Below are 27,752 nucleotides of genomic sequence, written 5' to 3'. Positions count from 1 at the left end.
AAGTCTAATTATTCAGACAAACAAAAGGCAATTCTTTTTGGATACAATTTATCTCTGGTTATCTCATGCAGGTATTCAGAAAATTCAGCTCATCTAATTCCTTTTTTTTTTTTTTCTTCTGCCTAGAATTATTATCAAAGAAATTAAACTCAGTGGAACAGTGGTCTTCCTGGATCTTTAAAAAATTAGTTATTTCTTGATATAAGATGTTATGAGGAACACTCAATGCTTTCAAAACAAAATATCATTAAATGATCAGTTGAGAAAATCTGGCTCCTCTAAATTGATAGTAATTTTCTCCAAGGTTATATTTAGATTAAAAACATAATGTATAGTTTCTAATTACAAAAAATAAATAAAAAAAATGTGGTTTGTCTTTTTATTTTCCCTGTCAGCATTTTTCTGTATTTGTCAGCAAAACTAGTACATCTGATTCTAATTTCTACTAAAATACTAATAAGTATTGAGTCACTTTCCTTTTGCAAATTCCTATTAAATATTTTAAAATGCATCTCACAATGTATTTGTGTAATCTCTATTTTTATAAGAACGGTGAGATCAGTCTGCATCGAAACTCATATTCACTGATGCATTTAGTTGCTTCAGGCCTGTTTGCTGGCACAAGAGTAACTATAAACCTGGTTTAACTGGCTGAGGACATTGGATTTATGGCTGCTTTGTGTTACAGGTGCAACACAAAGCTAACAACCAGATCAGTGAAAAAAAGTCCAAAGAATCAGAAAAAGTCATACAATAAATTAAAGTTATCATTCAATTTCTGTGCCACAAGACAATCGCTATTTGAATGTGGATAGCAAGCCAAATTCATAGGTCAGATCCCGTTCTGATGGAGGAAAATGCAGCTGCATTTGCATGGTACACCCAGAAAAATCACACAAAGAACAGTATTTGATCTTTTATTTTCTTGTTTTACAATAACAGACAAGAAACACATTGAAACTCCATGCAGTTGAAGGCAAGTTAAGGTCACTTATTATCCCTGACAGTTTCTTCCCTCTGGGAGAAAGCAAAGAATTTCATAACTCTAAGACTTTCTTTGTTTCTGTAGGGGAAGTGAGAAAGAATCAAGAAAAACCTAGGTAATTTTCTGTTTTTTCATGTTTTTTCTGTGTAGGGCTTGAAACTCCAGAAGGACTTCCTGAATGGTTGGGAAAGAAGTGAGAATGTTCCCAGGGCCACACCTTTCTAATCTGCAAGTGTGTGTTACCCTCTCCTGGTCCCAGATAACAGGTAATTGGTTTCAGTAGTTGTGTATTTTTCAGCATCTTTAGTTAATATGCTAACAAAAGACTACCTTTTGTTTCACAGGCGTTCAACAGTTAGAATAAGAAATGATTTTTGGATATGTCTGCCCATTTATTTTGATTTCCAACTGGACCTGAAGCAGGTAAGTTTATGTGTGTGTGTATTCTTGATAATACCAGCAGATGCAAATGCACTTCCAAAGTCAACATATGTTTAGTTTTAGCTTACTTATTAAATGACTACATTTCCAAATTTTGAGAGGTTATTGATGTAGTTTTGCAGATGAATGCATAACTGCAGCATCTCTCAGGCAGTGCCGAACAGAGCTGTTTCTCATGGTGTTGATGAAGAAATGCCAGTAGGGCATAATGAGATTCCCAGTGCTTAAAGCTGGGTGAAGGCAGTGTTGAGTTGGATTAGCCAGTTTGTCATCTGAATGGTTTTGCAAAGCTCGGGGCTTTGGCACCAAATTTGCCTGGAGATGCCTTTAATTCTGGTTCTCTTGGTGGGGTAAAACAGTCCTGTGCTGTGGTCTCAAAGTGGCAAAGACAAGCTCATCCTGACATGCTTTAAGGAAGTATTCTGTAGCTTTGCTTTAGAGAAACTATCTCCCACACCCTGAGTTTTTTATTGGACAATAGAAACACATGCAAAAAATCAGACGTAAGAAAGAAAGACAATGGAGCAAATTATACGTTGGGTATTAACAGAGTAGGAAATGAACTGTGTTGATGGAGGGCTGCAGGAACAGTACAAGTTATGATTAAAGGGTGGGCAGACCTGCCTTAAACAATAGAGTAGAAGTGGGAAGCAAAGAATGATGAAGTTTTCCTGTGGTGGGATGGTAGGTGATGCCAGACACTTAAGATCAGTTCATTTACATGCTGACATTCAGATGCTTAGCACAAGTATACAGAAGCATCAACATCCGAGCCTGTAAAAACAAAAGAAAGCACCCTCCCCTGCCCCTCACATTCATAAATGCACATTCATAAATATGGAGGAGGAAGCGGTTCACTGAGCGCTTAAACTATTAAGTGAGAAAAAGGTGTTTGGAGCGAGCATGGAGACAAGCAGCAGCAGGCAGGATGACGTCTGAGTCCTCGGACACCTGGAGGTCTGGGCTGCTGGACAAGAGAGAGCCCCTGGAGAGCAGGACCCCTCCGCAAGCATGCAGTGGCCCTGAAACACCAAACCCAGCCCTGCCCTGTCGAAGGCGGCTTGTACTGCATTACTAAAACGAACGCTTGGCATCCTGTGCTGCGAAAGCCAGCTTGAATAATTAAAAGCCATATACGCACAAATATTTTGTAAGAGCTTACAGGACCACAACTAGTCCTCGGCTAGAAAAGACAAGCTGAACAGACCTTTCAACTTCTGCTGCCAAGAGGAGGCAGTGTCCCCCTCCCCACCTCCACCTCCGCCGCTCCAGCTCGTGTCCGTTTGACCTTCGTTAGCAAACTGAGTTAAGCTTGCAGAATATTAACCCAGTTAAAAAAAAAAAAAAAAAAAAAAAAAAAAAAAAAGGAGGCTTTTACTACGATAGAGAACCGAAATGTCAACCCTTCAGTGAGCCAGAAACCCAACCTCCCAGCCTGAAGCAAAAAGGAGAAGGATTGGGGAAATGAGGGAATGCACTTTTCCCTGACCAGCTCAGCCGTTCTGCCTGACTTTGCTCCGAGAAGAAAAGGTGTTAACAGTGTTAATCAACGGGCTGCTGGCGGGTGCCCAGGTCTTCAAGTCTGTAACTAAGCGGAGCGCCATTAATTGTAATGGGGCCGCGCTGAATCCCTGCCATGGCAGATCTGGTATTATTTTGTGGTTCACAAAGCCACATGGTTACCCATCTAAGCTTCTCCTCAGCAGAGCATACTTATCCGTTCCCTGCTACCCTGTCCTCCTGCTCACTTTTGTTTATAACTCCTGAACTGATGTAAGACATTAGAAGTGGCTACATATGGACAACATCAATATACAGAGGGACTTTCCTAGGTATTTTACATCTCCCTTTCTCCTTACCTGTAGCCGTTGTGCTAGGTATTTGGACAAATCCAAAGGGGGATCCTAAGCACAGAAAATTTGCCTTTAGAAACCTAAATTGTTAGGCATCCTAATAACTGAGGGAGCTGTCTTGAGAGAGGAATGGAACACGCCACCAGTACAGGAGCCTCCACATGATCTTCAAAGAAAAAGTGAATTTTGAAGGTGGAGGCTCTTTCAGATTCTGCCTGTAGAGCAGCACAGCTCTCCTTGATGGTCATGTGGCATCTCTCTTTTGTGGCCATAATGATGTGGCAGTTTGCAGGGCCATCTCCCTCTGTCCTGGCAAGGAAGCTTATCAGGAAACCTCATGACCAGGCACCCTGCTTCAAAAGTAAAATGTCTTTAAGCTCTGAAGGCTACTGGCGGATTTAAAGACAAGGCAGATTTAAAGACTAGATTGGCAGATTAAAGACAAGGACAAGCCAAAAAGGTGAAAACTTTAGAGAAATACTGTAGGCATGACTTGGGACAATCTTACATTTTGCTTCAGGAGAAATTCAAGACCAGTTCCTGCAACTAAATCCACAGTGGAAAATTACTGAATTTCACCAACTCCTTTTGGGAGAACATGAGCAGAAATAGCCCCACAAAAAGGTCCAGCTGGAACGTCTGAGCAAAAGTTTGAAGATGTTTCAGCAAATGCTTCCCACGTATTAGTACTAAAAGATCAGAATGGTAAGTTCATAATGTCTTTGAATAAATACATAGAGCTGGAAAAATACTGAAGGTATGATTCTGGCTTCTTGGTGCCCTGGATGTGATTTCTTGATGTGCGTTGGAAAATATAAACAAAGCCCAAACACTCATCATGCCTTGCTTCGGTACTTTCCCTTATCTGGAGTCTCACTGCAGAGGTGCTAAGCACAGCATGCAACGATGCTGCAGCTAATTTGGAGCTGTTATTAAAGTGAGTGGAAGTTCTCCATGCACCTATGAACTTACCCAGTCATACTCTGAGGCTTTTGGATGTAAGAGAATTTTTATCGAACTTGTGAGCTGTTTTGGCAGAGAACAACCTTATTCCTTTGTAGATCTGCTTTACAGGTGAGTTACCCCAAATCACTAGAGTCTTATAAGACCACTGACAGCAGTAATCTTTTCAGAGTGCCACTTTCTTAAACAGACCTCAACGGCAAAAGAAAAAAGGAAGTAATTTCCCTGGCCTTATTATTTTACGAGCACTCGCTATCAGCTCGGTTTAGGGAAGGGCTGAGGCTCCTTATTTGCATACGGCGCTTTGAGAAGCAGACGACTAATGAGTGCTGATTACTGAGCTTCAAAAAACTCCGTCTCAACCCCCCCGGCTCGGGGGCCGGTGTCTCTCGCTGCTCGCTTCCCTGCGGCGCGTTTGTTTTGCAGACGGGCGCAGGAGGAAGAGGAGGTGCTGGGGGAAGGGAAAACCCCGGCTCCCCTTTGCCGGTGCCCGGCCTCGGCGGGGGCAGGTGCCCGCAGGTGGATGAGGTGCCCGGCCCCTTCCCTCCTCTCCCCCCGCCCCGGCTCCTCCCTGGCCGCCACCGCCGCTGCTCCCGGTCGGCGCCGCGTCCCGCTCCGGATCCGCTCCGCTTCTGCTCCGCCGCAGCGGGGGCGGCCCCAGGTAAGCGGGGGCTCCCCCCTGCCATGCCCGGCCGGGCCTCGGCGCCTCCGGGGCCGGGGGGCTGCCGCCTGACCCTCGCTTCGCCGCCCAGTCCCGGCCGCCCCCCTCCCCCTGCGTTTGCTGGCGTTTAACCGAGGCTTGGCTTTTGGGGGCGCCGAGGGACCCCGGCGGCAGCATGGAGGCCGTGTCCCCCATCCCCGGTCCAGCTGCTTGCCCCCTTCCCAAAGGTCGTCCCTGCAGCGGTGGGTGAGGCGAGGTGGGACCTGGAAGCCGGTAACGTGGTCTTTTGGGGTGCTGGGGCCAAGCTGCAGAGAGCTCTGTGCATGCTGAAGGCGCCCCAACTGGTGCTTCTCGAGGTGAATGTTATCTATTCTTGCCATCGTGATGAAGGGAAGAGAGATGCTGTGAGATGGGGCAGCTCCTTCGAGGTCGTGGAGGCTGTGGCTGTTCCCATGGAGGTTAAACCAAACCAGCACCTAATTCTGGGACCTCCTCGCTGTGTCACCACTGTTTGGTTTCTTGCAAAAGCGCTGATTCGCGGCTACAGGTGACACGGTTTGTTGAGTAGCATTTTGGAAGAGCAACGTTGTTGATAGAGCAGAGTGCCTTCCAGCCCGATCCATCTTATCAAAACTTCCAGGCCAAGACTTTGAGGGTTGGAATAAAGCTTCCCTCTGCACGCTGCTTTGGGCAGCTTTCTTGGTGATCACACCTTACTGGCACCTAGAGTTTCACTGCAGGTTTGCAGGGCTACGTGTAGGTCAGTGAATTTGAGAGGCTGCTTTCACACTGCGCCGTTGTCCCGAGTATCCCTGTTTGCCCTGAGTTAAATTACACCTTCAGCGCTTTAGAAAGAGCCGGAGGGAGCAGCTTGCCCTCTGAAGGCTGACTTGTGTTAGGTGGGGCAGCGCTAGGTGAGGAACGAGACGGATGCTGTGTGGGACATCAAAAGTTTACGTAGGGCAGTGGATCTAGAGCAAATCTGTCGTGGTAGTCCAGCCTAGGACGAAATGGTATTCTAGGAAAAACAGACTGAAGCAGCATTCTGGGTTGCTGGTCGGAATATTTCCCTTGGAGATGCCACTCCTGGAGGTGCGGGCCCTTCCCCTGCTGTGTGCAGTCTGCCTTAGTGCAGGGTCTGCCGCTGCGTTAGTACTTGTCCTGTGTCTTCGATGCGTGGATCCCTAAACCAGTCCCTGGCAATGAGGGTTCACCCCGTGGGTTGGATTCAAACCTCCTGCTGGTCAGCTTGCTTTTCTTCCTTATCTGCCATAGACCCCTTGAAAGTGGTTTATAGCTCCTCAGGAGGTGGTGCTCACAGGTTGAAAACAGCTGACCTAGACAAATACCTAAATAAGCCAGATTTATTAACATTGCTAGTTTTTATTTATTTTTCTGTGGGGTGGGTGCCTCCCGCTAAGTGATAACTGTCTGCAAGCTCATTTGTTTGTAACTCGGATGTGGTAAACAGGTGTTCTTGAGAGCTTCCCCCCTGCCAAGAAGCAGCCAGAGGCTCTCACTGCTGCAACCCGAGACTTGAATTTTGCTACGTGAAGCTGAGGTTGTTTGCTTCTGCTATAGGGGAAATGGGCAGAGGCAGAACCAGGGGTGTAATATAGGGAAAGAAAGCATCGAAATGCCAGGCTGGCAGTTAGAGCATCGTTTAGCAATTCAGTGATCTGTGTATGAGGTGCTGGGTGCCATGGGCAATAACTGCATCTGTACCAATGGATAGATCCAACTCCCACCATGCCTGCAAATATGATTCTCTTGAACTCTTGCCCTCTCTGTCTTGGAAACAGCTTTTAGTAGGGCTATAACTCTTCTGCCACTCATCATCCACTCAGCTAGGCAATGCCTTCTCTGCCTCCTTTCCCACTCCACCTTTCCTAATTGCTTGCACGTGATCTCCCCCCCCCCCCCCCCCATATATAAGCATCTCATTTACTTGTGATAGGCAGTTTCATGGTAACATTTGTTTTCAGGGAAGACAAATAGAGCATTACTCATATTATGAATACAGTATCCTACAACCGTTTAAAATGAGACTGGTACGCGTAGAACTTTTTAATGCTTTTTTTTTTTGCCTGTGAAAGTAGTATGAATCTTGGTTTGCTGGCCTCGAGAATGCTGTTGTATTGTGGACTTTATTTGAGTTTCTGGTAGAGCTTATCAAGAGGTGCTTTTTTTTTTTTTACCACCTGTTGATAAGTGGTTCTATAGTTTAATGATGTTTTAGGAGCTAATCTGGAAGAGCTCCAAAACTATTTCTTAGGAGACCTAGGAATGCTGAGGCTCTATTGTGGCAAACTGACTTTCTTGTAAATATTTGCACAGTCTTGTATAGTTCTCTGCAAGACCACAGAATCACAGAATATCCGAGTTGGAAGGGACCCACAAGAATCATCGAGTCCAACTCCAGGCTCCACACAGGACCACCCTAAAACCAGACCGTGTGTCTGAGAGCCTTGTCCAAATGTTTCTTGAACTCTTGACAGGCTCAGGGCCATGACCACTGCCCTGGGGAGCCTGTCCCAGTGCCCGACCACCCTCTGGGTGCAGACCCTTTCCCTAACACCCAGCCTGATCCTCCCCTGTCCCAGCTCCATGCCGTTCCCTCGGGTCCTGTCGCTGTCCCCAGAGAGCAGAGCTCAGCGCCTGCCCCTCCGCTCCCCTCGTGAGGGAGCTGCAGGCCGCCATGAGGCCTCCCCTCGGCCTGCTCTGCTCTGGGCTGAACAAACCAACACTTAATATTACCGCTTGGGCACATTGAGCAGAGCTTACCCTTATTGAGAAGGTTAGCTGAAAAGCGAGGACGCTGAAATAACTCAATTTCAATTACTTTAGACATTCAGGTTCTTGTTGATTTGGTTTTGACCCATCCAGAGGTTAGATTTCACCCCAAAGGAGTAAATTACTTTTTTTTTATCATCGCAGTAAAAATATCCAGTACTACTTCCAGATGTATTGAGGAAATCTTGTTGATGAAATTATATGAACATTCTTATTTAATTCCTTTCCTCTTTCAAAAATAAATGGATTTTAAACCTTTTTATAGTTTATTTGTAATTCATGATATTTTTAGTGCTGCTTGTTAAACAGGGACCTTGACCATGTTTCTTTTTCTGTTGTCCAGGCAGTAAAAGCAAGAATTGCCCATTGTGTGAAAAGATTATGCAAGTAAATTTGGAATCACCTCTTTGCTCATTTGCTCCCCACCCCTTACTATCACAATTGTCTTCCTGTAGCTACTGAAGTTTCTTGGATAACATAAAAGAGTTGGATGTAAACAAATAAAAGCATACTTCCTTTGTAGCATCATCAAGAAAAGCCATAATTTGTTGGTTTATTCTGTATTAAGATTGAGCTTTGCACTCCATTAACATTTTAATGAGTATGCTGTATTTCTTTATCTGGATAATAAGAATGGATATTTTTGGATATGAATTGGTGTTAGTCACTGCTTATGTAGATTGTTTGGATACTTTTATGCTTCCTCTTCTTAGAAGCTGAACTTGTCTTTATGCATTTGGTTTTTAACAGTTCTTTTTTTTCTTCTTTCTTGTTTGCACGTGTTTGCTTTTACATAGGTATAGTTATCAGGAACTGGTCTGTTTTTTACTTATTTATTTATTCAGTTGATGGTCTTTATTAGCTGTTTGCTAAGCTCTATGATAGTATTTCTGTTTAAGGAAATGGCACAAAATACATATTGAAATAATAAAGAAATATGGGAAGTAGACTGTTGGCAATATAATCCTGGCATCATTAGCCAATTGACTGAATTTACAGTGTTATATTAGTATGGTTGAAGGTAACTATTCCATCTTGTTGACTTACATGTGTCACCTGGACACAATATATAGCTATCTCTATGGAAAAGGCTGTGGGAACTAAGGTAGCTGGTAGTACATCCAGAGTTCTGCACCTCCAGAACCATGGTACTGCTCTTAATTAGCAGTTACAACATGGTGTGTAATAAGGAAGTAACATGTTTATTTCTTGCGTGGAGAAACTAGGGTAAAAGCCTAGGGTAAAAGTCTGGTTTTTATGAACAAAAATGGGACTCTGTCTCCTGTTTGTTTTTCCCTTGTAATTTTTTTATTCGTCTTTATGGGACGTTGGCTCCTGGTTATTGAAGGACACACGCGGTATAAAGGAGCCGTGACCTGTTGCTGCTGCAAGGAGGCGAAAGCAGAGGCTTACCTTCACCTGGCAGTAGCAAGGTGAGGGGCTTAGGAGGGTGGGGCGGTGAGAAGCACCTACCACTGAGCAGCACAACTCTGCTCAGTGCTTTTCTTGTCCATGGGACAGTGGTAGGGAGGAGGAAGACAAGCCTTTGGGGAACTCATGTTCTAGGGAGTCTATATCCAGTTAAGTAGCAAGTTATCAAATGAGGTAGAGACCTATCAAATTGCCATTTTTTTTTTAATATACAGGATTGATTTGTAGGAATTCATTGAAAACTTTTTTCTTTTTTTTTTTCCCACCAAAAAGTGTTGGATTTAATTTGTCTTGGGTGAATCTAATCTTTTCAATTTTCTTCCATTCTGACAACTTTTCTTGGAAAAAAAATGTATGTTTTTTAAGTCTAATAAACTGTGACAGAACTGTACTTAAAACACTCCTTAGACACATGTAAGAAGGAGCTAAGATATTTTAAGTAATAGCTGTCTGCTGTGAGGCAGTGTTTCATAGAATGGAATGGCTTGGGTTGGAAGGGACCTCACAGACAATCTACTTCCACCCTCGTCCTGCCATAGGCAGGGATGGCACCCACTAGATCGTGTTGCCTGGGGCCTCGTCCAGACTGGCCTTGAACACCTCCAGGAATGGAGCATCCACAACCTTTCTGGACAACCTGTTTCAGTGTTTCACCTCCCTCTGAGTGAAGAATTTCCTCCTAACATCTAATCTAAGTCTCCCCTATAAGTCCCCTTCAAGTACTGAAAGGTGGCAATGAGATTCCCCCAGAGCCTTGTCTTCTGTAGGTTGAACATTCCCAGCTCTCTCAGCCTTTCTATGTAGGAGAGGTGCTCCAGCCCCTTGATCATCTTTGTAGGCCTCCTCTGGACCTGCTCTAACAGATCTACAACCTTCTTGTGATGATGGCTGTATATTTTGTACTCTAAATATGTTGAACATTTCTAATGACAGCCATCTTCATTGGCGACCTTGATGAGAGAATAGGGTCCACCCTCAGCAAATACGCAGATGACACAAAGCTGGGAGGAGTGGCCGACACGCCAGAAGGCTGTGCTGCCATTCAGTGAGACCTGGAGATCTGGGCAGGAAGAAACCAAACGAGGTTTAACAAGAGCAAGTGTAGAGTCCTGCACCTGGGAAGGAACAACCGCATTTATCAGTACAGGCTGGGGGATGACCTGCTGGAGAGGAGCTCTGTGGAGAAGGACCTGGGGGTCCTCGTGGATGACAGGTTGGCCACGAGCCAGCAGCGTGCCCTGGTGGCCAAGAGGGCCAATGGCATCCTGGCGTGCATTAAAAGGAGCGTGGCCAGCAGGTCAAGGGAGGTGATCCTCCCCCTCTACTCTGCCCTGGTCAGGGACTCCAGTCACCTGGAGCACTGTGTCCAGTTCTGGACTCCCCGGTACAAAAAAAGACAGGGATCTCCTGGAAAGAGTCCAGCGGAGGGCAACAAAGATGATACGGGGCCTGGAGCATCTCCCTTATGAGGAAAGACTAAGAGACCTGGGTCTGTTCAGCCTTGGGAAGAGAAGACTGAGGGGAGATCTTATCAATATTTATAAATACCTGAAGTGTGGGAGACAGAGGGATTTGGCCAGCCTATTTTCAGTGGTTTGTGGTGACAGGACAAAGGGCAATGGTCACAAACTGGAGCACAGGAAGTTCTGCACCAACATGCGAAAGAACTTCCTCATGGTAAGCGTGATGGAGCACTGGAACAGGCTGCCCAGGGAGGCTGTGGAGTCTCCTTCTCTGGAGATATTCAAGGCCCGTCTGGACGCCTACCTGGGCAACCTGCTCTAGGGAACCTGCTTTGGCAGGGGGCTTGGACCTGATGATCTCTTGAGGTCCCTTCCAACCCCTACAATTCTGTGATTCTGTGAAATTATAGCATTATTTCTTTGCTTTCAGAGTTGTGGAAAAAAAAAAAGGCAAACTTGATTTTTGGAACTTCTGGAATGCTGAAGGGCCAAGTGCTTGTTCTGCTCAATATTGGAGTAAACTGAAGGGTTTGAAATTCAAGGGCTTGACAGCATATGAATGATGATTCTCTTTCGTTCATTGGCTATAGTTTTCTCAATGCTGTAAGGTGTTGCATGGCAAGCCGATCTGCAAGGCTTTGCCCCCTGGGCATTGTCTTGTTCTTTCAAGCCTGCTGCAGGGATGACCTCCATCCTTGTGTTCTTGCCTAGGGATCCCAGTACTCTTTAACTCTGCTATCTCATTTTAAAGAACGTTTGAGGTTTCTTCAGATGTACCCGGTAATGTGCCATTATAACTTGGCACGTATTTGGGGAAATGACTGGTGGGGGAAGGGAAGGGTAATTCCGTGTTCCCACTAAACTCTTTTCTTATCGATGTGGGTTTACACTACTTTTATGTGGGATGTATTTAAATCTGTCAGATGTGTGAGCCTAAACTATTGGCCTGAGATAAGGCAGTCCCATGCCTTCCAGTTCTGTCGCTCTTGGAATGGGGACTATTTGGCAGGTCAGTTTGTTTTTCCATGGCCCAGCTTGCTTATCCATGAATTTGCTGCAGTATCCTTGATTTGCCTGTAAAACATCTTGAAGTGTCTCAGTGATGTATGTTCAAGAAAATTGTATCATTATTGGATGCTAGCCATCACTTTTTTGTATTTGAAACGTGCAGTCTAATGGAAGTCTAGTGTTTTTGGTTTAATCTCTTTTTAATACCATGGCAAATAATTTAATTGAAATGTGTATGTACCTATGTCTTACCTACGTTTTGTGGTGTGGTAATGGAAAATCTCTTATTAATTAGAAGTTGGATGGGAAGTAGTTTAACAAGGACTGAAATGGGAGAGGTGGTTAACAGCGAGTTAAGCAACAGCGATTTATTTTTTTCTGTAGTTAATTAAAGAGAAATAGTGAGGAAGCGTGTCATCTGTCAGCTTGTAAAGAATTTCAAATTGAAATGTAGAAAATATTCTTTTTTCTTGTTTGTTTGTTTGTTTGTTTGTCATGCCTGGCTTACCTCAGAATCGCCTAGTATTCTTCCTTCCATCTGTTATCATTAAACTTCTGTACCTTTTTTTCCTTCCTTTTCAGAGAACAAGTAACAACATATCTTCCTGTGAAGTGTTACTTGTCCTCTGAGTTTAGGCAGAACTGCATTTCCCAGCTCTACAATGAAGAACTGACTAAGAATGGATGCAACATAAAAGAGAAGTCCTGCAGACTTAGTCACCAGTCTTGATGGACTTACTGTAAGTAGGAGTAGGGCTTGTTTTTTCTTGTCTGCCATGCAAGTAAGAGTTCAACTGTGTGTTATTTTATTTATTTATTTTTCTTTTTGGTAGCACAAATAGGCGAATACCATGATCAGCCTTCCTAAACTGTCATGAAGTATTGGCATGTTCTGGGTGCTAAGCTGCAGTTGACATCTGCTTCAAAGACATTTGAAATTCAGTTCTGGGTGAGGTGACACCTAGGTGCAGGCTCTAAAACAACCTTCTGCTTTAGGCTAAATTATGCTGTGTCTTAGTGCAGCTGCTCTATATAGTAGTGGCTTGCAACAGGGGTGGTGGCATTGTGCTGGTGTGCAGGGCTTGTTCTGGAAGATGGAGAACTGTGTTGCTCAGCGTGTGACTGAGGCACTTCCCGTGCTTTTTCTCAAGTAGGGTAATACTATGAGAGGTCTCTGTAGATTAAATTATTTATTAAAATGATCGCTTGTGGCTGTGTATAGCCACCTGTTAGAAAGGCGACAGCAAACATTGTGCATTTCTTGTGTTTCTGCTAATCTTTGGTTTTACCTAATGTTAATGTTTAACTTCAAAATAAACTGCTATATGCCTGAAACTTTGGATGCAGCTCCTTTGTTTTACTCTGTTTCAGTAAGATTTGTATTGGTGTGGCATGCTGTTTCACTGCAATCCTTCTTTCCCCTCTTTTTGGTGTGGTGGCCACGAAGTATAACCAAGAAGAAAACTGTTTGCAACACAGTGGAGTGAAAATGGTGTGGTTTGCAGGGCTACCATCTGTAGCATTATTAAATGAGTTGGTGGCATTTGTATTTCCTTATGCGTTGTTCGTCGTCTTGTTTCCATGTCATAAACTTCGGTGATACATGAGTAAGTGTTGAGAGAGGCAGGAGGAACCGTGCCTAGCGCTGACAGCGGGTGGGTTGCTGCCAGGGTGCCCTACAATGCTCCTCCTGTCAGCGAGGGTGAGCACTGCCTCAGTCCTCTCGGTTTGCTAGGCGCTCGTGCTGATGAATAGTGGCCACTGTATAATGCTCAAGGTTGTATTGAGAGGCTATTGAGATCTGATTTCAGTCTGTACCTTAATTTATACCCTGTCTTGAAATACTTCCCTATTTTTTTCTCTCGATTTGGCATTTTTTCAAAGGAAAAACAAGAGAGGTGGATAAAGCTTTTGGTTATGATCGTTTCCTGTTTTTTGTAGGTTCACGCTTTACTTCCAAACACTTGGGTTGTTTCAGTACTACTGACAAAGGAAAGATGACCTCTACTGTAGTAAGTAAACAAAATGCTTCTTTATTTCTTTTTTAATGGGGTTTTATTTCTTTACAAGTAACAGACTATTGAGTTATGTACTGGTTAGTAAGTCTTTTAAAATGTGGATATAAGTATTTCTTATGTTTTTTGCATAATGGGAAAGATATACTGTGGGACAGGTGTAAGAGGCTTGGATTAACTAGGATTTCAAGTGCTCAGATACCTCTAGGAGAGATTTATGCTTTCAAAGATTGTTCAAGAGAGATTGGCATGGTTTCTGATTAATTCTTAAATCTCTCGCAAGGTAAGTATTCCACAACCTGTTGTTAGGCCAATGTGTTTCAGAAGTAGCTCAGGTGTACTAGGTCTTCCCATAGGACAGAATGGTAAGTAAGCATTTTTCTTAGACATGGACAGCTGAGTACACAAAGGCTGTTAGTTGCCAGCATTTCTTTTGGTGATGGTATTGCCTAAAACAGTCCGTGCTGCTTATTTGTTCGCTGTCAGATGTTCCAGTGAAATAGTTGGTGCAGCCACCTGGTGGGCTGGGTTCAAAAATCTTTTTTAGATTGAGTTACTTTGGACCAGGAAACTGATCTCTTACTATGCCTTTGGGCATCACTCTGTTATTTTTATTATTCAAAGTATAAGGAATTAGGCATGTGCTGTAAATCTCTCTCCATGTAAATTGGAGTCACTGGTATGTATGAGCACGTGTGGTGGATTCCTGCAGTAACAGAATTACTTATTAGGGTTCTGTATGGAAATGGTATCTTAAATTTACTTTGTCTTAATTGCAGTCTTGCCTTTTTTTTGTTTCCTTTCCTGTAATGTTATCATTTAGGGCCCACCACCATACTATGAAAACGGTGGCTTTCAGCCAGAAAACTATTTTGCCAGGCCACCAGCAGGTGCTAACCCATATCCACCGTACTTCTCTACAAATGCTCCATCAGTGCCAACCTATGTCCCAAGAGTTTCAACCTACCAGTCAACTAGTCCAGTAGCCCCTTCATCTGGGAGGACTTGTTCATCAGGTAAGATTTGTCGGGATTTCTTCCAGTTTCAGGCTTAATGTCCTCCAGAGTAAGGGGGTCTTCCCTTCACATTCCTGTGTTGAAGGAATATGCAAAAGCCTGCTTCCTCCTTGTGGATGAAGAAGTGATGGGTGGGATGCAGGTGTAACTGCATCTGCAGTGAAGGAAGGGTGTTGGAATGGAGAAAGTCTGATGGACAAACACCATCTAGTTTTAATTTCAAGGAAATACACATAATGCTGGTCTCCATGTTGGAAATTACCTTATTTGTAAACCTAATTTCTCTTTTTGTCCTTGTTTCCGTTTCAGGTGTAAAGAAAACCATAATAATTATAATATCCATTTTAATAGTCATTTGTTGTGCAGTTGGTGCTTTCTTCATTTGGTATTTTGGTAAGAATTACTTTTTTGTTTTGTATTGTTCTGAAAGAAAGGAAGTAGTAAACTTGTATGGTTAGAAGCGTGCATTTTTTATCTTTTTATGCTGAATTAAGGACAGGAAAGACTATCTCATAAGAGAGAAACTGATGTTGCTTGTAAAAATAAGCCACAACTATACGCTTCTTAAAATTATTTTTAAGTAAACAATGTTGCTATTGCTTTCTTTTCCATTTGTCAAGTAAATATGTTTTTGACATCAAGTGATGTCATCACCTTTTTGACTCCTGAAGCACCTTATTCAGTTGGCTTTTCTGGAAAGCTACAAACTGTCTGGGAAAAGCTGGTGTAGTACAAGTGTACATTGCAGTAGCTTTGCTGCAGAGCACTTTGATGTTTTACAAGGGTTTTTTGCGTTGGTGGATACCTGGCATGTGTCTGTCTGTGGACAACTGGTCCTACAGTACGTTTCATTAGGGAAATGACTACTGTATATTGTCTCTGACATGAAACTCTGTTGTAACTTGACTTAAATTCAAGGGTAGGAAGGAGACTGAAGTAAATTTTTGTAGCTTAACTGGCAGAGTATAAATGATTAAGATGTATTTTATTTTGGTAAAATGGGATCTCTTTCAGAGCAGAAGTAATTCATGCATGTTTGTTTGTTTCTGTGATGGCTTTGATTTGAAAGTGTGTTAAAATTGTGTGAGCCCAGTCCAAGTAACCACCGTAAGCTGGAACACAAGTGATATGTTCTGTGCAGGAAAGGAAAGGGAAGAGAGAAGGTAGTTCATTTAAAGCTATTAGATGACACTTTGTGTTCTTAGGGTGGTTGTTTTTTTAACTGTGATTTATACAGAGTGAACGTAGTCTTGTTTTAAACAGGACTGAAAGCAACAGGATGTAATTAGAGTAATTTCTTTCTTCCTCCTTTTCTGATTATAAATGCTATGCTTTATCAGTGTGAAGTTAATTCCTTTTAGACAACTTAATGGTGTTTGTTTATTTGAGGGAGACAATAGACAAAATCCAGTCAGCTGCATCTATGACTGAATTTGACAAGCGATGTAAAGGACAGATAGCAATAAATCTTGTTGTGTCAGGCTAGATTTCTTCCTATCTCTGAGTTTAAGCTTTCTGATGCTTTACTCCGTCAAACTGGCATGCTCCTTAAGGTGAGAGTTGGCAGTGGTTGCCTGAGGCTAAACTGATGTTCAGTCTAATGACTGTGCGGCTTTCTCCTTACAGTGCAGAATCGTTGCCTCGGATCGTTAATAGAGTGTGGGTCTTCGGGAGTGTGCGTGTCTCCCTCAGACTGGTGTGACGGAGTGATCAACTGCCCAAATGGGGAGGATGAAAACCGTTGTGGTGAGTGCTGGTGGTCAAGGCAGGGGACTTTTAGCCAGCTGCAAGCATTCTTGAGCAAATCCCCTTGTCTAAAGCTTGCCTAAGTTACCATAGGGCCGGCTTAGGCTCAGTTATATCTCCATAATGCTTTAGGAAGTTTGAGTGCTTCAAATCCTATATTCAGATCTTCAGTCTGTTTTCAGTCCAATTGCACAGCTGGAACAAAATGACTGGCTCAGCGGGTCATACAATAATTAAGGTTGGTAAAAACTTCCAAGATCAGCTGGTCCAACCACCCCCCCCACCACCAATGTCACCCACTGAACCATGTTCCTAAGCACCACGTCCAACCTTTCCTTAAGCACCCCTGGGGACTGTGACTGTACCACCTCCCTGGGCAACCCCTTCCAATGCCTAAAAGTCAAGCTGGCTTGATTTAGAATAAGCTTTAAAATATTACCTTCTAATTTAAGTCTAGTTTGTGCAAACCTGAATATAACATTGGTTCTGGAATGAACAGTCATAATTGACTTCTTAGTAGAACTTCAGGTGATAGTGTAAGTCTTTTTCCATATATTTCACATTCCTTCTTCTCACAGTACTTTATTTTCAACTTTATAACTGCTTTGTGTAAGAAAGCTTAGTCTGATTAGTGTTTCCATCTCAAAAGATGTTAAGAGGAGTTTTGGTGCAGAGCTGAAAACGTAAGGTGGAAATGGCATCAATTCACCCATTCCAAAAGTGTGGCATCTTGATTCTAACACCTGTGTTGTGCTCATTGTCTGTTTGGGAACTCTTCTTCTGTACATGCTTCATGCAGTGTTAGTGTTTACTAGCATATGCTCTAAAGCTGTTCCTCTCCGTTTGGTTGAATAATGTGTTTTTGAAGAAGCTTGTTCAGTCTGCTCTTTCATTTGAACTATTTTATATTGAATTCTTCTGAAAATAAGTACATAGTGGGGCATGGAATGTCAGAGCTAATTGCTCCTTGTTACATTCTTTGTCTACAGGCGCTTGTCTTTTTGGTGTATTTAAGATATTATATATTATAACAGTTTATATTTTATTTATACATAATACACGGTTGTGTAGGTAGATGATAAAAATGATTGGGTATTTCAGTCTTTTGCAGTGGTGGAATATGAAAAAAATTTGAGAATAAAAACTGAAATGACAAGATGAACACTATATTGCACACTTGCCTTTTAAACTGGTAGTTATTTTAAATTCCCTTGCATAAAGGAATTAAATCACTGTTATATTTCTGTCTACTTGGTATTTAACTAGAATTTGAGTAGATGGCAGCATTAAATTAACACTGGTTTATAGATGCAAGCAAATATAACGGGTATTTAATAGCTTTAAGTAGAGAAAGAAGTAGTATAGCATGTGTGGTGTTCTTATTATTATTTTTTTTTTTCTTTTCTGGCAGTTAGACTTTTTGGACCAAACTTCATCCTTGAAGTTTATTCACCTGTCAGCAAAGACTGGTATCCTGTTTGTCAAGATGACTGGACTGATGATTTTGGAAAGATTGCGTGTAAAGATATGGGCTATAATGTGTAAGTCTAACCTTTATCAGTCTTTGAAAATGCATAGAGTGGTTAAAATTTTCCTCTTGCAGTTTTTAAGAATACATATGTGAAGTAAAAAGCAGCTGGCAGTCTCCTGAGGACACACATAACAGATGCTGGTGTGAAGACCAGCATAAATGTTTGTGGCCGGAATGCTGTCCATGTTCTCCCTGTGTAAACACTAGCGTAAATTCTTCCACAGTTGAAATACTCCGTGTTGCCTCTCTTTGATGTGGTTGGCAAATGCTGTCTTCTGGTGTGGGTGGGGTAGGGCAGTGAATTTATTGTCCAGGAAGAACTTGCATACACCCCACTCAGAATTAAGGTCTCCGAACCAGCAATGCCTGAAGTAGTTTCCAATCAGTAAGACAGCCCAGCAGCTACTGTACAAGGCTGGTCCTCAGCCGGAAAGCCCTGCAGAGCAGCAGCACTTACTACCCCTGCAGATGTCCCACAGAATGTGGCTGTTACATCCTATTGGACCTGAACTTTGCTATGCTGTGTAAGTGTACCAGCAACGGCATCTCTTCTTTATGTCCTGTTTCATAAGGCTGAAGATTCCTACCATGTACATACACATACTAGATAAAAATATTTTAATCTAGTAACTGTCTGATGGGAAACTGAGATTGATGAATGTTTAAAGAAATCTGTTTGTCTGGCATTGTACTGCTCCATTGGGTTCTGTGCTTAATGTAATATATATATATATTAGTGTTGTTCATGTCAGAAGCTCTGGCTTGGCACTATTTATTTTCACTTGTTTGAAAACTGAAACTGCTGGGTTTCTTAACAGAGTCTTTCTGTTTCACAGAGATACATATTACTATAGTCAAGGAGTAGCAGCTGAAGTCAGCTTTAAAAGCTTTATGAAGGTGAACACAAGTGCTGGGAATACAGACTTGTATAAAAGGCTACATTACAGGTATCTTAATACAAACTAATTTCCTTTTATGAGGGGTACCTTTAGCTGTTGTGGGACACATAGCTTCTGCCTACAGCATAATGCAAGCACTTCTTTCTGTGGGGATTGTTGAGGGAAAGAGGCTTCCTTTTAAATCTGCTTGCAGCAACTGCTTTACCTCTATTTAAAAGCACATCTGTCACTTTTCCATCCTTCCACTCCTTTTCAAAAAACGTAGGTGTCCCATCCTGCTCCCATGCTGTACAGAAGGTTGCCTTGTCTACGATGCCTTAAACAACTCTGAAGCCTCTCGTTTCCTTACCTGTAGACTGCTGTACTTGCAAAGTTTCCATGGCTCCCTTGTTGTTCAAATTCTTCTACGACTGCTTTGTAAATCATCTCAACTTTATCTTATGCTGTTCTTTATCTTGCTCCTCAATAGGCTTACAAGCCTTTTGTGCTGCCTACCTCTACTGGAGTCTGCGGTCTTCCACATGACAGTTTTGGTGAATGCAAGAAATGGTGGAGGCCAGATGGGTGTTGGTAGGGTAGCTGGAGAGAGTGAAGAAAGGAGGGAAGCCTCACCAGGAAGATGAGTGTGAAGGCAGGGCACATAGCTGGAACGGGTAGGAAGCAGCTGGAGGGTGAGCTTTGCCCACCATTTGCCTTGCTGGATGCCTAAAAGCCTGTTTTCTTTTTTTTTATTTCTATTGCAGCAATGTCTGTGCATCAGGAAATGTGGTTTCTCTACGCTGCATAAGTAAGTGTCCTTGTTTTCCAGACCTTTGCATGTTCACACCTTTGAATGCTGTGGCAGTAAATCTTTTTGAATCAACGTAAATAATTGCTGTTATTTCATCTACACATTAAAAAACCATGCCTCCCAAGTTTCACATTTTAAGGAGCAGGATTGAAGAGGAGACGAGGGGGATATTAGGTCCCCAGTTGCTCTCTCTGTTGCCTCCAGTTCCTTTAAATGGCTTGCACGTTGTGTGCTCTGTATCCATTGCTATGTCGCTGTGGTGGGAAGCCTGTAGCGCAGTCACTGACGTGGCCATCAGGTGGACACCGTTCCTCACTGTAATAACTGTGGTGAGGTGACTCCTGGGTGTTGCCTGTTCCGTTGCACAACACAATGTTGTGTGTTTATGTGGCTCATTAAAGATACTCGAACGGCAGCATTTAGAGCATTCAGTGAACCACCCTCTTATGGTTCACTTCTGAAGTGATGAACTGAGGGCAACAGCTACCGGCAAGGCAGGGCAGTGTTTGCAATGTGAAGGGTGCCTGGGTCGTGTGAGGCTCAGCCCAGCTCGATCCCGTGAGTGAGCATTGTAGGGCGATGGCTGGGATGTGGGATCAACCACCAGCAGAGTCTGCTCTCCCCTCTCCGCTGTGCCACAGCGAAGCCTGGGCTGAAGAAACCACCTTTAAGACCATCTCTCTCTAACATCTGTCTGTGTGTGCCTGACTCCCCAGAGTGCGGCCTGCCCACCAAAAGCACGGCCATCATGAACAGGATCGTGGGCGGCAGCACGGCGGCACTGGGGCAGTGGCCGTGGCAGCTCAGCCTCCACGTGCAGGGCACCCACGTCTGCGGGGGCTCCATCATCACCCGCGAGTGGCTGGTGACGGCGGCTCACTGCGTGGAGGGGTGAGTGCCGCGCGGGTCTGCCTGTGGGTGGTCTTCCTTGCTTCTGGTTGGCAGGGGGGGCAGAACAGATCTTGCAGCTTTCTGCTTTAAAACAGAGTCAAATGCAGGCATCGGATGTGGTATTTTAGCTATATAGACTTAAAGTGTTAAGGGAAGTTTTGGAAGCTGCAGATGGGATTTTCTTCCTGTAGAAATCAGACTTTTTTGCTTGTTGAAGGGGGAAATTAAATTGGACGGAGGTGCTGGGCACGGATGCCCACCCAACTTAAAAGGCAAATTCAAGGCACCAAACTGATGCCAGACAACACAGTGCTGTCACAAAGGCATTACACTTTGCCCCCAAAATGTCCAATATTACAAAACTGTAGATATGTTCAGTTCAAACATGTCTGTACCCTTTATTTCCTCATATCTTCATGCTACATGGTCAAGTAGTAAAGCCCAAGTCAGTATTAACTGCAGATTTATACCTATCCAAGGAACGCTTTATGTAGGCATTGTAGGCATCAACAGAAGAAAAGAAAAAGAAAAGCTTTGTCCCTTTTTAACATGGAAGCCCAATCTTAAAGGACAGTTAAGGGTGTTCTCTGGCAGAATGTTTCCTCTTCTATTGGAGGAAAATCCAGTAAGCAAAAACATTTTAATGGTTGGTTGGCTGGTTCACAGTTTGAAACGCAGCCAGAGAAAAATAACTTTGTCCTTCACCTTGAGAAAGGAATGCAAGTGTTTAGTTTTATGTGAAGATCTTATCCCCCACCTCTGTTTTCAGGTGTGAGCTCTGTAATATGCAACATTTTAGGAAGGGCAACAAAAGTGTAGTTGGATTAAAAATAATACATGCTTTCAGGATATTTTTTTTGACAATTCTGAGGGAGGGAATTTAACAGTTGTGGAAAGCTTTCTACTGAGCATTTGTAAATTGTACTGGAGCACAGTAACTACTTAAATTAAATCTAGACCATATGCTTAGCAATTAAAAAAAAAAAAAGCAACAAACACCACCAAAACAAAAAAACACAACCCAACTGAACAGCCTAATAACATTTTCAAGATAATGAAATTCCTTCACTAGATCATGTTTTTACTAATTCTGGCTTCTGTTGTCCTTCTGTGCTTTGGATAGTGCACAAGTGATAACACTGACATGTGAGACTTTAGAAATAACAGCTTGATCACTCAGCAACTGAAATCAAAAAAGAGGCTTCAGTGTTGCAGTCTCAACCTATAATTTGCTGTGCTGAGTGACTAAGGGGATAGACAGTAATTCTTAACCTATTTGAAATTTTTTTTTATATTTATGAAACTAGAGTCAAGCTTTCACAAAGTTAGGTATCTTGTACTTTGTCTTTCAGAAAAACTGACTACAAGATTTTTTTAGATTAAATTAGCTCCCTTTTATGCTATTTGTCCATTTCACCTTTTTTTGATGTGCATGAGACACAGGTATCTGGACAAGGATTTCTCTTTTTTTTGGAGGGGGGCGTGTTAATACTTTTGCATTAACATCAGTAAAAATCATGCTGTTAGGTGGCTGATGAGGGGAGGCTGGCCAAAAACAGAGAAAGCATGAGTTACTTCCTAATTTATCTTCAGAAGTAGTAGTCAAATTCATGTACGTTCTTGGTCATGGATGCTAAAGACAATTCTTTGAAGTTTGTAAGCTGAACTCCCTACCAGGGAAGCAAACCTTCTGACCTTTGTGTCTTTTTTTTTTTTTTTTTTTTCTGTAGACAACTTTCTGACCCATATGTCTGGAGAGTTTATGCTGGGATTGTGAGCCAGAGTGTCATTAGTTTAAGAGCTGGATATAGAGTGCAACAAATAATTTCCCATCCAGGTTATGATACGGACACTAAAGACAATGATGTTGCCCTTATGAAGTTAGAGACACCGTTGAGTTTTACTGGTATGTATTCTGTTCTTCTTAAGGAAAAAAATCCAATGGCAATGAGCACATCTAAAACTTCTGAAGTTAATGAAGAAATCCTCCTTGCAGATATTTACTCATGGGAAAAACACAAAATGTGGGTAGAGACACCTTCAAGTGCCTTTTAATTTCCTAAGTAGGGTTTATTTACATCTAGTACCAGGTAAGGGAGTTTGGACTAGGTTTAAGCTTGTTCACTTTTCTCCATGGTCAGTAATGTACATTTACTGCAGAGTACTGTAAGGTGTTTAAGTGTTATCACTCCTGTATGTGCAGTCTCAGGGAGTAAGGGTGGAGCAACTGACTAAGTGGTAAACCAAGTTATATCAAATAACTACTGGGATGGGGGGGGAACACACACCACCCCCACCCATCCCACACCCACAAAGTCCAAAGAAACAAAAACTTTGTTCTAAGAAGTTCCTGCTCAGATGGAGGAACATAACACCTCACGGTAGTAGGTTGCTAACATTTTTTTTTTTAAACGCATAAAGCTGAAAGGGGCTTTTCTTAAAAGCAGACGCATATTCTTTGTAAGCAATCAGGATAAATGAGAAGACAAAGCATTATTTAATCTTTTAAGTGCTTTAAGTATATAGGTCCTATATGTGTATAGGTGCTTTATGTACAGGTCCTGTATATTTCAGTGCATCAGTTTAAAACTGATAGAGGTAATCTGTAGGGCTCATCTTCTGCTGGGTGTAGGGAGGTTGCTTTTACCAAGAAAGTTTGTCTCTTTTTCTTCTGCATTTCATACTTCTTGTATACAGGTATTGAATCCTGCTTGCATTGATAATTGTCAGCAGGGTTTTGTAAACAGAATGAAGCTAGCTGTTAGAAGTCTTTGTTCTCTTCTTTGTCCTCCTTTACTGATCAAGAGGACTGGTGTTAATTGTTGATGAATTGAGCTAGAACCATTAACTGTGTTTGTTCCTCACTTTGAGGTCAGGATGCAGTAGGTAGCCCTCTGGGAAAGGGCCACTGCTGAAATTTCTACTGCTGCTTGTGTTGCACGGTATTGCATTATCCTTAAGGAAAGTAGAAAAAACAGTGTGTATATATTTAAAGCAAGTGATGGTCATGCTGAGAAGTTTCATATGCATTTGTTTTGCATTATAGCTGGACATCTGGGATTGCAGACTGTCACTGTGTTTTTTTGCTTTTTTTTTTGTAGATACTATACAGCCAGTTTGTCTGCCTAATCCAGGAATGATGTTCCAGCCCAATCAAGAGTGCTGGATATCTGGATGGGGAGCAGAGTACCAAGGAGGTAAGCGTGGCTCTGGGATATATGGGTCTTCTACAGAGCCGGTTCTCTTCTGGCTAGGTAAATGTATAAGAAGTGAGAAGGAAAAGGGAAGCAAGCTTTCTTTCAGTGCAGAAGGTCCTGGTCTGTGGTAGGTGTGGGGGGGCTGTTGTGGGGAAAATGGACTCGGAATTTGGGTATTGCTGCCCCCTTGTTCTGGACTGCGAAACAGGGGACCTTCTCACCCCTTCCTTTGCTCATGGGCCTTTAACAGCCCTGTGTCTTATGCAGTTGGTTCTGGGTTGTGGTGAGCGGGTCCTTGTTCTCTTGCCTTAGGGTACACTGACAGCAATGCAGAGTAACTTGCTGACCTCTGGGAAGGGAGTTTTAATGTCAAAGTATTCTGCATGATGGACCATATGTCTTAAGAGCCCATGCTAAAGTTTCTAGTGGGTTTATTTCACCCTGAACAGTGCTAGCTGCTGGGACTTGTAATAGCAGTGTGACTTGACGCTTGTTCTAATCTTGTCTTTGTGTGTGTGTTTATGTGCATGTTTCAATTTTAGGTAAAACATCAACTAACTTGAATTATGTTATGGTACCTTTAATAGAACATTCTAGATGTAACTCTATCTATATCTATAACGGCATGATTTTGCCTACAATGGTCTGTGCTGGATATCTAGAAGGAGGAATTGATTCCTGTCAGGTAATTATTCCTAATAAACACTTAATAATAATCTGGCTGATTATTTTTCATCTTCTTAGTAGGAATTTTGTCATCTATTAATTAAAAACAGATCCTACAATTATATATTTTTATGACTAACACTTTGGTTGGGCTTCCAGTTCATTTTGTGGTGTCCTGAATGGTAACAAGTGCCTGAAGTCGTTATATATGCCAAGAGGGTGAGGTGGCCCTTATTAATGCTTTGACGATATTTTGTGATTGTGTGCTTGAAAAAGAAGCTCTTCGTAATCACTACAATACCCTAGCATTACACTTGTGAACAAGAAAGTCAATAAAGTCTATCTCATCTAGTGCTTTGGGCAAACAATTTTCATTCCTATGGCAAACAGTTATCATTCAATACTGTAATTGCCATAGCATTTTGTTTTAGTTGTTCTCTTGAAATGGTCTTTAGCTTTTTTGAAACCTAACCTGTAGTCCTGAAATGAAATGGATCATATTTTGTGTCTTTCCTGATGGCCAGGTCACTGATAGTATGGATATTTTTGTGCAGGGTGACAGCGGAGGTCCTCTGGTAACAAATAAAAACTCCGTGTGGTGGTTGGTTGGAGATACCAGCTGGGGATCTGGCTGTGCTACTCCCAATAGACCTGGAGTTTATGGGAATATGACTGTGTTTACAGACTGGATTTATAAAAATATGCAGGTAAGATATTTTGGTCTTTAATATTTTTAAATGCCCCAAATCCTGAAACTTTAAATTTAATCATTCATATCCTGTGAGTTGTCTGATAAAGCTATTCCATTGAGAAGCATCCAAATAATGGATAAGATGGTCTGTTAGCACAACTAGAAACTTCTGTTTTTTGTTTTAAACAGGCAAACAGATGACAATGCTGTCTGTCCTTGTTGATGATCAATGTTTCTGAGAACAAGAAAAAATGAAGCCATGGGATATTTATTCACTTTTACAAATGATTTTTCTCCTTGAATTTTCTTTTTAAAAATAACATGAAGGATTGCACACTCGGTTCTGTACTGGCTACAGTGACCGATTTTAATCAGTGAAGGATTATCACAATGAGCACCTTTCTTCTTGATATGGTGCCTGGCAGAAAGTTGTTCTGCCAGCTGCTTTCTAAGATGTCTTTTTTTTTAGTTGAGTACTTTCACTTGATAATCAAGTACAGGTTTGTAATGGCAATTTTGATCACAATTTAGCGTAAGATTTTTGTAGCAGGATACTGAGAAGGTTTAGTAGTGTTTTAAATTAAATGTTAAGTAATGTGAACACTGAATCTCTGAGCTGCTGGTTGGCAATTTAAGAAGAATTGAATGTTTTTTGGTATATATGAAGGGAAGTCTTCATGCACTACGGTAGAGACACAGGAAAAAAATACTGTATATTCAGGTAGTTAATCCTCAGGACCTTGACTGCCGTCATTCAAGTCAAACTGTTCTAAGAGAGATCAGTCTGGCTGTCTCAGTAATTAAAAGTGCTCTTCTGCCTTAAACTGCTCTGAATCTGGAAGGAGCAGGACCTGCCGTCACTTGATGTAGGCCAAGGAGAAGGATGCTTTGGAGCTGCAGCGGGAAGCAGGGAGTTAACCATCCTGACAGGGGTCCCTGGCTGAGCACATCGTGATGAATCTTGAACTCTCCCTGCTGTGAAAGCTGACGTCTGGTCTGTCCTGTCCTGTCCTGACCGTGAGGCTGTGCTGCAGGCAGCGGACCTCTGGCTGCAGTGCATGTCCAGAGGCTGGATGTTCTGTGAGAAGAAATACAACCCCATGTTTCTGCCTAACCAGATGAACTACCTCATTTATTAAATTTGGCTTTTAATTCCTTAGAGCTCTCCTTTAGGTACCTGTATGATGTTTTTAGCAAAAGGCAGTTAATATCACAGTGCCACCTCTACTAGGTTTTTGAAAATAATTTACAGCCAGTACACAGGATCAAAAAGCCATAACAAGTCACATTTGTTAAGAAGGATAAATTTTTTTTGAATGAAATGACTCTATTAGTCTTGTTTTCTCTTTTGGTACTGAAATGCAATTATCTTGCATGAAAACACTGCGCCAAATAAATATATTTTTTTTTACAAATAAATTTCCTTTGTAGTGTTTTCTGTCTGGAATGTTTTGAATTCAGCAATTGCTTTCAGTGTCTGAAATCCTCTGAGAATCTGATTTAAGAAAAAAAGAAACAAGACAAAAACATGTAAGAGGGTGATCCAAGAGATTTCTTTAACTCCAGTATTTCAGGTCCTTAGAGAAATCCAGGAGAAGAGCTGGATGTCCAGGAGTGCTGGATGTCTTCGGTGGCTGGGTCTGATGAAATCACTCAGACTGGTGAAACTGAGGTAAAAGGAAGCTTAGCCTGAAGGCAGTGGGTTGAGGCACTTGCACCCTGTTTTGTTATTGCATCTCATGCAGCCTGAAGCAATGTGCACCTGCCTCTTTTCTCAAGGTGCTGCAGGGTGTTTTTAATGGCACTAGTGTCAAGTGTGCCTTGGGGGATACCATGAATTAGTCATTGAATTTGAAGTGCGTGCAAAACAGAAATTAAGTATGTTCATTGTTTTGGTATCAGGCCATTATATGGCTCTTGAACTGCAGTATTGCAAGTCTACAGTAGCAAATGTGGAAAACTGTCAATAGTGCTGAACAGGGTTGTAAAAGCTGTATGCTCCACTGGGGTGAGTGCTGTGCTGCAAAAGTCAGCCATCTGCTGCTGCAGTGTTGTGAAGAGAAGGCTTTGCTTATAACCATCTTGAAAATCCTTTCATGACAAACTGTCATAGGCATGTGTTTTTTAGCTCTATGCAGCCAGTAGCACAGCATTGCCCACAAAATAAATCCTCCAGGTGAAAGATATCACAAATACAGTGCAGCGTTACATTTTGTACTGGCTTCCATGAAACAAAAGACAGCTTTTGGAAAGGTTTTCCTCACCCTTTGGAGGGTAAGATGACAGGTACCAACCCCCATGCTGAAACATCCTTCCAATGTTCAGTGTCCTGGGTGGTTTAATCCGTTATGGACATCCAAATCCAGCTGTCCAGTGAATCCTCCATCGGACCCAAAATTTCAGCCAAGGCTCCAGGCATCCAAAAGAAAGGAGCGTTAATGGTTTCTCTACAACTCAGAGATCTGAAAAAGGAGAAGCACACCTAACATCATCCTGGGGATATACTTATCAGATGTAGTTAACTTTATTTCCCTTTAGGCTGGAACTGTTTCATACTCACTGTGAGCACCATTTCTACCTGCTGGGATGAGATTTAACAGTGATGACACCTTGCACAGGCATCTTTCAGGCAAGGGCAGGAAATACAACAACCAGCACAAACACAGAGCGAAGCAGAGGAACACTAGGGATGGGCAGTAAGTGTAACAACAC

General features: G+C 42.4%; 1 protein-coding gene across 2 annotated transcripts; it reads left to right on the top strand.

Annotated features, from left to right (window-relative positions):
- The first annotated feature begins 2,813 nt into the window (after positions 1-2,813).
- Positions 2,814-26,459, top strand: TMPRSS2 (transmembrane serine protease 2). Of its 2 annotated transcripts, XM_080576674.1 has the most exons (15): positions 2,815-4,903; positions 12,181-12,338; positions 13,540-13,610; positions 14,437-14,629; positions 14,939-15,022; positions 16,256-16,375; positions 17,787-17,916; positions 18,743-18,853; positions 19,549-19,592; positions 20,312-20,486; positions 22,217-22,392; positions 23,588-23,683; positions 24,226-24,368; positions 24,904-25,056; positions 25,230-26,459. In XM_080576674.1, the coding sequence occupies exons 3-15, from the start codon at positions 13,596-13,598 to the stop codon at positions 25,239-25,241; spliced, it is 1,452 nt and encodes a 483-aa protein (XP_080432800.1). In that variant the 5' UTR covers positions 2,815-4,903; positions 12,181-12,338; positions 13,540-13,595; the 3' UTR covers positions 25,242-26,459. The 2 variants fall into 2 exon arrangements, with proteins under 2 accessions (XP_080432801.1, XP_080432800.1); XM_080576675.1 differs by lacking the exon at positions 12,181-12,338 and having other exon boundaries at positions 2,814-4,903.
- The last annotated feature ends 1,293 nt before the right edge of the window (positions 26,460-27,752 follow it).

This window comes from Anser brachyrhynchus, assembly GCF_964034855.1.
Source record: "Anser brachyrhynchus genome assembly, chromosome: 1".
Lineage (NCBI taxonomy): Eukaryota > Metazoa > Chordata > Aves > Anseriformes > Anatidae > Anser > Anser brachyrhynchus.
The sequence above is the reverse complement of the archived record's forward strand: the minus strand, read 5'-3'. Positions and strand labels throughout refer to the sequence as shown.